Source organism: Colossoma macropomum, unplaced genomic scaffold (genome assembly GCF_904425465.1).
Source record: "Colossoma macropomum unplaced genomic scaffold, Colossoma_macropomum, whole genome shotgun sequence".
Classification (NCBI taxonomy): domain Eukaryota; kingdom Metazoa; phylum Chordata; class Actinopteri; order Characiformes; family Serrasalmidae; genus Colossoma; species Colossoma macropomum.
The window spans coordinates 1,814,468-1,826,529 of NW_023495007.1; the positions used below are offsets into that span (position 1 = coordinate 1,814,468).

General features: G+C 37.2%; 3 protein-coding genes across 3 annotated transcripts; all 3 read left to right on the top strand.

Annotated features, from left to right (window-relative positions):
• Positions 1–2,642: 2,642 nt before the first annotated feature.
• On the top strand, positions 2,643–3,653 carry LOC118800851 (olfactory receptor 1496-like). The gene has a single exon (XM_036561000.1). It carries the CDS (start codon positions 2,643–2,645, stop codon positions 3,651–3,653), a length of 1,011 nt encoding a protein of 336 aa, XP_036416893.1.
• A 3,966-nt stretch (positions 3,654–7,619) lies between these two features.
• LOC118800848 (olfactory receptor 1-like) lies at positions 7,620–8,630 on the top strand. Its single transcript, XM_036560997.1, has one exon. The coding sequence runs from the start codon at positions 7,620–7,622 to the stop codon at positions 8,628–8,630; it is 1,011 nt and encodes a 336-aa protein (XP_036416890.1).
• A 2,160-nt stretch (positions 8,631–10,790) lies between these two features.
• Positions 10,791–11,801, top strand: LOC118800846 (olfactory receptor 1-like). Its single transcript, XM_036560994.1, has one exon. It carries the CDS (start codon positions 10,791–10,793, stop codon positions 11,799–11,801), a length of 1,011 nt encoding a protein of 336 aa, XP_036416887.1.
• Positions 11,802–12,062: the final 261 nt, after the last annotated feature.

Below are 12,062 nucleotides of genomic sequence, written 5' to 3' on the forward strand. Positions count from 1 at the left end.
GCATGAAATTGTCCAAAATCTCTTGGTATGCTGAAGCATCAAGAGTTCCTTTCACTGGAACTAAGGCCGACTCCTGAAAAACAACCCCACACCATAATCCCCCCTCCACCAAACTTTACACTTTGCACAATGCAGTTAGACAAGTACCGTTCTCCTGGCAACCGCCAAACCCAGACTCGTCCATCGGATTGCCAGACGAAGAAGCATGATTCATCACTCCAGAGAAAACATCCCCACTGCTCTAGAGTCCAGTGGCGGCGCTTTACACCACTGCATTCGACGCTTTGCATTGCGCTTGGTGATGTAAGGCTTGGATGCAGCTACTCGGCCATGGAAACCCATTCCATGAAGCTCTCTACGCACTGTTCTTGAGCTAATCTGAAGGCCACATGAAGTTTGGAGGTCTGTAGTGATTGACTCTGCAGAAAGTTGGCGACCTCTGCACACTATGCGCCTCAGCATCCGCTGACCCCACTCTGTCATTTTACGTGGCCTATCACTTTGTGGCTGAGTTGCTGTCCTTCCCAATCACTTCCACTTTGTTATAATACCACTGACAGTTGACTGTGGAATATTTAGTAGTGAGGAAATTTCACGACTGGACCTGCACAGGTGGCATCCTATCACGGTACCACGCTGGAATTCACTGAGCTCCTGAGAGCGTTCCTTCGCAAATGTTTGTAGAAGCAGTCTGCAGGCCTAGGTGCTTGGTTTTATACACCTGTGGCCAAGGAAGTGATTGGAACACCTCAATTCAATGATTTGGATGGGTGACTGAATACTTTCGGCAATACAGTGTATGTTTCCATGTTATGATAATAGATATGCGTTAGCTTACAGCTAAAATACTACCGGAGTTCATATACGTAATGGTATGTCTACGTGAATGTTCAACAGGCTAATTATTCATAAGTTTAAGGGCTTATAGGCTTCAGTTTAATGGATTATGTTTGTGGACTATATTTGTGTTAGAATGTGAGATCTGATTATTTTCCATGCAAATGTTGCTGTATTGCACAGGACTCATTTTATGATTTGTGTATTTATTTATCTAGTTCTCACAGCAATTGACAGCATGGACGTGCAAATTAGATGCTTGTAACTCAAGGAACGCCTTGTGTTCATGATTTAACTCGAGGGAGCTACAGCAACTACCCAACCATGCCTTTTTGGACCTTGCTTTGTGAACTGGGGTACAGTCATACCTGAACAGAAAAGGGCCTTCCCCAAACTGTTCCTACAAAGTTGGAAGCATACGATTGTTAAAATAGTCTTGGTATGCTGAAGCATTAAGATTTACCTTAACTGGAACTAAGGGGCCTAAGCCAACCCCTGAAAAACAACCCCATAGCATCATCCCTCCACCAAATTACAGTTGACACAATGCAGTCAGGCAGGTAACATTCTCCTGGCATTCACCAAACCCAGACTCATCCATCAGACTGCCAGATAGAGAAACATGATTTGTCACTCCCCAGAATATGTTTCCACTGTTTCAGAGTCCTGTGGCGGTGTGCTTTACACCACTCCCTCCGACGCTTGGCATAGTTCTTGGTGATATAAGGCTTGCATGCAGCTGTTCAGCCACAGAAACCCATGCTATGAAGCTCCTGGCGCAGTTGCTGATGTTAATGCCAGAGGATGTTTGGAATTCTGCAGTTGTTGGGTCAGCAGAGCGTTGGCAACTTTTCTGCACTATGTGCCTCAGCACTTTGCAACCCACTCTGTAACTTTATGTCTGAGTTGCTGTCCACTTTCCACTTTTCAATAATACCAATAATATCTAGGAGGAATGAAATTTTGCAAACTGACCTGTTGCAATGTTGGCATCCTATTACAGCGCCACGGTCAAATTCAGTGAGCTCTTTAGAATGAGCCATTCTTCCACAAATGTTTGTTAAGGCAGACCCATGGCTAGGAGCTTAATTTTATACACCTGTGGCAATGGGACTGAATGAAACACCTGAATTCAATGATTAGGAGGTGTGTCCCAATACATTTGTCCATATAGTGTATATTCAAAAGGGCCTTATGACTTCATTTGTTTTTGTTTTAGTGGCTCAATCGGCACTCCATACTGACAGTTGATAATTTATATGTTGGAGTGTTGTGAAAATCAATCAAATGTTCTGAAAGACAAAAAATTCTGAAATGTTGCATTTACATACAGCTTATTAAAAATATATCTGAGATATGTTACTCATTTGAATTTCTTTTAATTTGAAACAGGGCAAATCTCTGATTTGGCTTATAGTCAGAAGAACTAAATAAAGAGGCTAATATTGTGCTACATAACCCTAACCCTTAACCAAAAAATTATTGTAATAGTCACACCCATGTTTCCACTCTGCTTTCCTCATTTGTTGCAAATTTGGCACATCGAAGATATCATGTTTTGAGAGATATGCTTATGAACAGTGATGTAGATAATGATGTCATCAGACATGGTATAAATGTGTCTGATTCCTGCTGCTATGCTGATATGCTTTTTAATCTGCAGAGGGTAGAGTATCAAACCATTCTACATCAAAAATATGCATTTATAATAGATTCAGTAAGAATGTGCACTGTGATATGTTAATATTTCGAGGTACTACATTTTAAACTATTAACACAAACCATTCGTTTTCACAGGTTAAACCATGGCTGCTGAAATGACTTCCATGCAGTCAGTTTCCACAATTAATGCAACATTTATTCGTCCCTCTATGTTTTACATTAGTGGATTTCATAATATTCCACATGCTAAATACTACTACATGTTTTTATGCTTTGTCTATGCTGTGACTGTGTTAGGGAATTCTTTTATAATGGGCATCATTTATTTGGCACGCACTCTGCACACAGCAAAGTATATAGCTGTGTTTAACTTGGCCTTGTGTGATCTGTGTGGAAGCTCTGCTCTTATTCCAAAGATTGTGGACATGTTTCTGTTTGAGAATCAGTACATATCTTATGAAGCCTGTCTGGCAAACATGTTTTTTGTTTTTGTCTTTATGGCCCTGGAGTCTCTCAGTCTGCTTGCTCTGGCTTATGACAGGCTGGTTGCTATATGCTTTCCTCTGAGGTATCATGCAATTGTGACCAAAGCAGCAATGACTCTGATTATTGGTGTTATGTGGATTTTTTCTGTGTCTATTTTTGCTCTTACTGTATCTCTGATTACCAGACTGTCCTTCTGTAGATCTGTTGTTGTTGACAGTTATTTCTGTGATCATGGCCCCATCCATAGACTAGCATGTAATGATAACTCTATAAACATCATAATGGGGGTCATCTGTATTGCTGTACTGATTTTCATTCCATTGATATTTATAACTTTGTCGTATTTCTTTATTGGTTTTGCTTTGCTTAAGATGTCTCGTGGGTTTGAAAGAACCAAAGCTATGAAAACCTGCACAGCCCACCTCATATTAGTGGCCATAGTTTATCTACCAATTTCAAGTATTTACATTGCTGCTTATATAATACCTATAAGTTCAAATGTCCGGATTTTCAATACTGCCCTGACACAAACTATTCCACCTATGTTAAATCCCATCATTTACACTCTAAAGACAGAGGAGGTTTTGCAGTCTCTTAAGGCAATCTACAGACACACGAAGGTGAACTCTGTAATGGAAAGAGCCATTAAAAATGCTGTGACAAACTAAAATAACAACGTGTCATTGTGGCAACACATGCCTTCTTAACTTGGTTCAGTTGGTGATGCAAACTGGTGATGACTGGAGTTTCAAAATAATGATGTGATATATATTCAGTTAATGAAAATACTGATGATGAAAAGAAGATAAAAGTAAGTATATTCAGTTTTACATTAGAAATGCATTTCTATAAATTTTGTTTGGTTCATCAGCTTGTGATTAAGCGTTGAGAGCTGTGGTAGATACAACTTGCATTCACTTGTGTATCAGATGAAAAAAGTGATAAAATTGTCAAACAGTTATATATACAGTCGTATTTAACAAATGCACATTTTAGACAGTTTTATATAATGTTTAAATATGACACATTTCTGCATTTTTAGAATATTTTTTATTATATTTAATGCAGTCTTCATACCTGTTTGAAACAATATCATGCAGAAGAGTTTTCATAGTAATGTAATGTGGGTCTACTGCAATGTTGATACTCTTTTGGTCATGATGAAAACCTATTTAAGCAACAATAAGATATTCTATTATTTTGGTTGAGTTCATCACTAGAGCAGTGACCACAAAAAGCTATACATCCTGATATCCCTGATACAACATACATGGTCATGTCTTTACATAATTTTCTTTTTTATAATACAGTACTGTGCGAAAGTTTTATGCACCTGAGAAAATTAGAATTAAAATGCTATACATCTGATTGGTAAGCACTTATTTGTTTAGAAACATACTTTAGTTTAGAATAAATACAAATATCATTAGTACAATAAGCAGTGAATTTATGTATGTCAATGTGAATGTGTTTAACTCTTCATAACCTCTCCTTGTGGAAGCCCATCATTAATTATACTTATGATACTCCACCTGTTTTGGTTAATCAGTATTTTATTATGTTAGATCAAATGTGCTGATGATGGAATTTAACAAATCTGTGTGATGGCTGTGGGCGTTGAGGAGAAATCTGGAACCAAACTTTGTTCTTCAAGCTAGATCACAAGACATCAACTGAAAAAAACAAATAGGACAAACAACAAAAAAGAGAATTGAAGGACTCAGTTTCATTTTCCCATTTTGCTCGTTTTGCCATATTACGAGTTTCTATTCCACCTTAAATGGTGCATCATGTACAGAAGCCAAGCTGTAGCTGCTGCATCATTTAAAGTGGAACAGAAAAGTTGAATATATATATATATATATGTATGTGTATACATATATATATATATATATATATATATATATATATATATATATATATATACAATGTAAAGAGCAATGGGCATTTTCAAATTATGTCAAAAACAGAAAAATGGCAAAAATGATATAAAATAGAGGTTTTGTTATACACACACACACATACACTACACTAGAACTGTTCAAAGTAACGCCAGTTGTCAGCCGCTTGATGGGTTGAATTGGGTGTGCTAGACCCCACCTCCACACTCTTTTGCTGGACTACTCTTGCTTTGGTCTAAAACGGTGTTTCCCAACCCTGGTTCTGGAGGCTCCCTGCCCTTCCCCTACTTTAACACATAAAATTTAAAAAGTTTTCATTTAAAAAAAGCGGAAGAATAGATCGAAAATATGCTTGAGTGAAAAAGTATCAACATATAAACATACTGAAGAATATAAAAGTAAAAACTGAATATTTCAACAAATAAACTAAATATTTTCTTTGTTTGGTGGTGGGTGATGCAGTGACTAATGGGTGGAACTGGTCCTTAGAGGTCTGCATTCCCACGGGACCTACCACAGTATCTTGCGGCGCAGGGCTAATTTTCAGTGACATGCACGAGAGAGAGAGGTTAACCAGTCAAGTGCAGCCAAGAATGGGACAACATATACGTGTTGAGAAATCCCAAGAATCAATTAATATCCAAAATAATATGAATCACTTACACATATATATATATATATATATATATATATATATATATATATATATATATATATATACATACATAATGTCTAACAGTGAAATAACAAAACATAGTAAATTCCTTCTAAATAGTTGTGAAGCAACCAATCAGTTAACAACACGTGGGCTGCTTTCTTGTAGGCTACAAAAATGGTAGAGCCTTCAGACAGTCAGAAGGCCACAGCTGTGGAAAGTGCTCTGAAGAAAGGTGAAAACCTGACAGTAAACGCTGCGAGTGGGTGCAGAACAAAACAATTAAGTTATGGGCGGGAGCGGAACAAATGGTGCACATTTTCTGCTGGAGCAGGACAAAATCCTATGGGGTGGGACTAAAAAAAATCGGTCCTGCGCAGACCACTACTGATTCTCACACAAAGTCAAATTAGCAAAGTTCTGGGCAGTTTCATGTGACATGAAAATTACTTTGCTTGAATGATTTGATAAACACAATCAATTAAAGTGCATGTGAACTGTTGGCATGAAAGAGAGAAATTTCCTGGCCTTTAAGATTTGTAACAATTTTTCTGAAGGTTGAAATGAAAATGTAACAAGTAAAAAGTCTATTTTTTCTATTGGAAAAAGTAATTGAGAATTTTGGTGGACTGTAGCTCTTTGCTTTCTTCATGTTCTGTCACATGTAAGCTGCTCTTATTATCATTTTAGGTGACAGACCTTACTTCACACCAGCATAGAGCCAATGGTTGCAAAGTAACAAAGTGACAATAGCAAATAAATACACAAGACTATAAATACACAGGACTTCATGTCCATGTGTCCATATGACCAACTGCTTCAGTACTTCATTATGACTGGAGTAAGTGCTACAGGTCAGTAGTTGTTGAGGTGTCTCCGGCACAGAGATGGTCGTAGTCGCTTTGAAGCATTCTGCAAACAACTGACTGGCTCAGGAAGATACTGACGATATCTGTTAGAACGTCCGCAAACTGGTCAGCACATCCACTGAGCACCCAGCCAGGGCCAGCAGCCTTCTGTGAGTCAACTCCAGAAAGCAACAGGTTAGCTCTTGCTGTGATGAGGGCTGCCTTGCCATCTGATATAAAGGCAGCATTCTACGTATTCAGCAGTGCATGCATCTCTGCAGTCATCCATGGCTTCCAGTGAGCATGTGTAATGATGGTCTTCACCATTCTGTGCCCTCAAAACAGTCCTCAAGTGCTGAGTCCTAAAGGCAGCATTCTCCGTATTCAGCAGTGCATGCATCTCTGCAGTCATCCATGGCTTCCAGTGAGAATGTGTAATGATGGTCTTCACCATTCTGTGCCCTCAAAACAGTCCTCAAGTGCTGAGATCACCCTTAAGACCCTTAAAGGGCCAGGGTGCACCAGCGGGCCCAATGTTTTATTACACACTTATATAACCTAAGAATAGCTCAAGCAGTTTGTATTGAAGTCCCTGTAGTTCTTATAATAATAAGCCTTGTTGTGTACTAAGCCTGGGATTTTAAGGGGTTAAAGCCCCCAGTGACAATGAAAAATGAGCCAAGGTGCCCAGTCTGTGTACATATCTGTTTTCCTTTGCTACAGTTTCTTGTCTTTGTAGTTCTTGAATAATAAACCTTGAGTTTAGTGATAAATCTTGAGTTTTTCAAAGATTGTGTGCACTTCTATCAAAAAAAAGAAAAATCTTATAATCCTACATAATGTTTTGAGACTGGTCTCTTTTTTCTTGATTCATTCCAGATGACATGCTGTAGAGGTCATATCTTCAGAGATATGTTTAGGAACAGAGCTGCAAGGAATGATGTCACCATAGATAGTATAAAAGTGCCTGCTCCACACTGTATGTTCATGTACTCTCTCATCTGCTGAAGGTTAAGTATCAAACTGTCATGTATCACTTTCTCCATATCTAAATATCCAATTATAGCATATTAGCATATGAATGATTGTTATATTTTATGGATTTCATGTGGCTTCTTTTGCAGTACCACATTGGTTTGCACTGTGCACCGTGACATGTTATTATTTCAGAGAACTATAATAAAAAGTATTAACACAAACTATTCATTTTTACAGGTCAAGTGAAGCCAGATGGCTGCTGAAATAATGTTCATCCAGTCAGTTTCCACAACAAATGCAACATATATTCGTCCTATCACATTTTACATTAATGGATTTCGTAATATTCCACATGCAAAATACTATTATATGTTTCTATGCTTTGTCTATGCTGTGACTGTGTTAGGGAATTCTTTTATAATGGGCATCATATACCTGGCACGTACTCTGCACACAGCAAAGTACATAGCTGTCTTCAACTTGGCCTTGTCCGATCTGTGTGGAAGCTCTGCTCTCATTCCAAAGCTTGTGGACATGTTTCTGTTTGAGAATCAGTACATATCTTATGAAGCCTGTCTGGCAAACATGTTCTTTGTTTTTGTCTTTATGACACTCCAGTCTTTCAGTCTGCTTGCTCTGGCTTATGACAGAGTGGTTGCTATATGTTTTCCTCTGAGATATCATGCAATTGTGACCAAAGCAGCAATGACTCTGATTATTGGTGTTATGTGGATTTTTTCTGTGTCCATTATTGCTCTAACTGTATCTCTGATTACCAGACTATCCTTCTGTAGATCTACTACTGTTGATAGTTATTTCTGTGATCATGGCCCCATCCATAGACTAGCATGTAATGATAACTCTGTAAACATCATAATGGGCATTATCTGTGTTGCTGTACTGATTGTTTTCCCATTGATATTTATAACATTTTCATATTTCATTATTGGTTTTGCTTTGCTTAAGATGTCTCGTGGCGTTGAGCGAACCAAAGCTATGAAAACCTGCACAGCCCACCTCATATTAGTGGCCATAGGTTATGTACCAATTTCAAGTATTTACATTGCAGCTTCTATAATACCTATAAATCCAAATGTTCGTATTTTCAATACTGCCCTGACACAAACTATTCCACCTATGTTAAATCCCATCATTTACACTCTAAAAACAGAGGAAGTTTTGCAGTCTATTAAGGCAATCTACAGACACTCCAAGGTGAACTCTGCAATGGAAAGAGCCATTAAAAATGCTGTGAGAAACTAAAATACAGAGGTACATGAGCATTACGTGTATATTATAAATGTTGTTAATGGCGATTGCTGTGGACAGTTTTGTTAGGGGGAGAAATGCTGGTGAAAGAAATGTCAAGGGGCACCAATAAATTATCTAGCATGGCCTATGAGTCCATGAGTCCTGAGTTGTTCCATACAGTTTTCATGAAAATAGAAAAGAAAAAATCTGCGTTAGTTGGCAGAGACCACAGAATGGCTTAGAGATTTAAAAAGGATGCAGCAAGCCCTGTGGCTACCTCATGACAGCAGAGCTAACAAAACTAGTTTACTTCAAAATCCACAATGTCTTCAAATGTGTATACTTAAGACTATTGCAATAAAATTAATTCTTGTAAAAGTCAAATCTAAGGTTATAATTTGTTCTATTACAAGATATATCTGAAAAAGCTTTTTTCCTGCATCAAAAAGCTAAATATTATGTAAAGCAGTTCACAAATTGTAAGTTTCTCTACGATGTACCATTTCACATCAAAAAATCATGCATGACTGTGTACACCTCAACAGTTAATTTATGCAGAAATGTCTCTTTAATGAGGCTGGGTATCCTATCTCAAAACACCTCATCAGGAACCTTGCCTCTTCCTATCCCCCCTGCCAAAAATATAATGACTGCGCCTGCAAGTTCTTAATGAATGAGTGTGAATGGAGCTGGATGTTAATGCAAAATGTTAATTAAATACTAATCAATATTGTTATTATCTAATATTATAATATTATGAGTATAATAATATTATTATAATAATTATAAGGGGGGTTTTGGGGGGTCTAGGGGCTTGCAGCCATTGGAAAAAAAATAGTAAAAGTTATTAAACAGCTATTAGCAATATACAAAACTATAACAAAATATGATCTAATGAGAAGAATTCAAATCTAGATATGCATTCGTTTTCATAGGCAGTCTGACAGTTATAGAACCAACCCTCTTCTCAAGCATGTTAGGTGTACACCAACCAAACACTTCATTAAGTGCACCCCCTTGTATCTACACTCATTGTCCATTGTATCAGCTTCATTTACCCTATAAGTGCACATTGTAATTCTACATTTACAGACTATAGTCCGTCTGTTTGTCTGTATACCCCCATTTCACCTTCTTCTTCAATGGTCAGGACCCCCACATGACCACCACAAAGCAGCTATCATTAGGGTGGTGGATCATTTTAAACACCTCAGTGTCACTGCTGAACCGAGAACTGTCCATTAATGATGTAAAATAATAATAATAACTGTCCACTTATGATGTAAATAATGAATGGTAAATATAGATGCTTGTCCTGACAATGTACTCTTTATGTTCTACGTCTTAAATTAAAAACTTCAGTCTATAATTTGTGAAAGGTAACATAATTTGTCATGCTTCAGCCATGGACCATTTCATGGACATAAAATCTTGTCACGACTGACAAACTACTTTGCCTGATCTACAGTAATCATCTACAAATTACATAGCAGTGATTTGCCTGATAGTTTGTCTACTTTAAGCTGGACTTTGAGAATTTGTCTGCATGATGTTTGGACCATGACTGGCGGTAATGTCAATGCCCCAGACATTCCCAAATAATGGTAATTGACATTTTCCTTTGTTACAGTTTCTTGTCTTTGTAGTTCTTGAATAATAAACCTTGAGTTTAGTGATAAACCTTAAGTTTTTCAAAGATTGTGTGCACTTCTATGACACAAAAAATGAAATAAAATAAAATCTTATAATCCTACATAATGTTTTGAGACTGGTCTCTTTTTTTCTTGGATCATTACAGATGACATGCTGTAGAGGTCCTGTCTTTAGAGATATGTTTAGGAACAGTGCTGCAAGGAATGATGTCACCATAGATAGTATAAAAGTGCCTGCTCCACACTGTATGTTCATGTACTCTCTCATCTGCTGAAGGTTAAGTATCAAACTGTCATGTATCACTTTCTCCATATCTAAATATCCAATTATAGCATATTAGCTATATATGAATACTAGATATGAATATATGAATGATTGTTATATTTTATGGATTTCATGTGGCTTCTTTTGCAGTACCACATTGGTTTACACTGTGCATTGTGACATGTTATTATTTCAGAGAACTATACTAAAAAGCATTAACACAAACCATTCTTTTTACAGGTCAAGTGAAGCCAGATGGCTGCTGAAATAATGTTCATCCAGTCAGTTTCCACAACAAATGTAACATATATTCATCCCATCACATTTTACATTAATGGATTTCATAATATTCCACATGCAAAATACTATTATATGTTTCTATGCTTTGTCTATGCTGTGACTGTGTTAGGGAATTCTTTTATAATGGGCATCATATACCTGGCACGTACTCTGCACACAGCAAAGTATATAGCTGTCTTCAACTTGGCCTTGTCTGATCTGTGTGGAAGCTCTGCTATTATTCCAAAGCTTGTGGACATGTTTCTGTTTGAGAATCAGTACATATCTTATGAAGCCTGTCTGGCAAACATGTTCTTTGTTTTTGTCTTTATGACGCTCCAGTCTTTCAGTCTGCTTGCTCTGGCTTATGACAGAGTGGTTGCTATATGTTTTCCTCTGAGATATCATGCAATTGTGACCAAAGCAGCAATGACTCTGATTATTGGTGTTATGTGGATTTTTTCTGTGTCCATTATTGCTCTAACTGTATCTCTGATTACCAGACTGTCCTTCTGTAGATCTACTACTGTTGATAGCTATTTCTGTGATCATGGCCCCATCTACAGGCTAGCATGTAATGATAACTCTGTAAACATTATAATGGGCATTGTCTGTATTGCTGTACTGATTGTTTTCCCATTGATATTTATAACATTGTCATATTTCTTTATTAGTTTTGCTTTGCTTAAGATGTCTCATGGGGCTGAGCGAACCAAAGCTATGAAAACCTGCACAGCCCACCTTATATTAGTGACCATTGGTTATCTACCAATTTCAAGTATTTACATTGCAGCTTCTATAATACCTATAAATCCAAATGTTCGTATTTTCAATACTGCCCTGACACAAACTATTCCACCTATGTTAAATCCCATCATTTACACTCTAAAAACAGAGGAAGTTTTGCAGTCTATTAAGGCAATCTACAGACACTCCAAGGTGAACTCTGCAATGGAAAGAGCCATTAAAAATGCCACAAGAAACTAAAATAAAGAGGTACATGAGCATTAGATCCTTAACTTAGATGCAATTGATGTGTCAAAAATCACATTATCACTGCCTCTCTTGTAAGGATTACTCTGCCTATGACTATGATAGACCATGATATATACAATTTAGGGCTAATATGTTTTTATGCATTTGGTGTGGAGAATTAATAGAAGTGGACATTGCAGCTTATAATATTCTGGGATTATGTTTTTTTTAATTAAATAAGAAAATGTAATTAGAACTAGAATTGCTCATATA

What these genes read in the sequence shown, in the direction of transcription:
- LOC118800851 (XM_036561000.1), top strand. Translation starts at nt 2,643, where the DNA reads ATGGCTGCTGAAATGACTTCCATGCAGTCAGTTTCCACAATTAATGCA.
- LOC118800848 (XM_036560997.1), top strand. Translation starts at nt 7,620, where the DNA reads ATGGCTGCTGAAATAATGTTCATCCAGTCAGTTTCCACAACAAATGCA.
- LOC118800846 (XM_036560994.1), top strand. Translation starts at nt 10,791, where the DNA reads ATGGCTGCTGAAATAATGTTCATCCAGTCAGTTTCCACAACAAATGTA.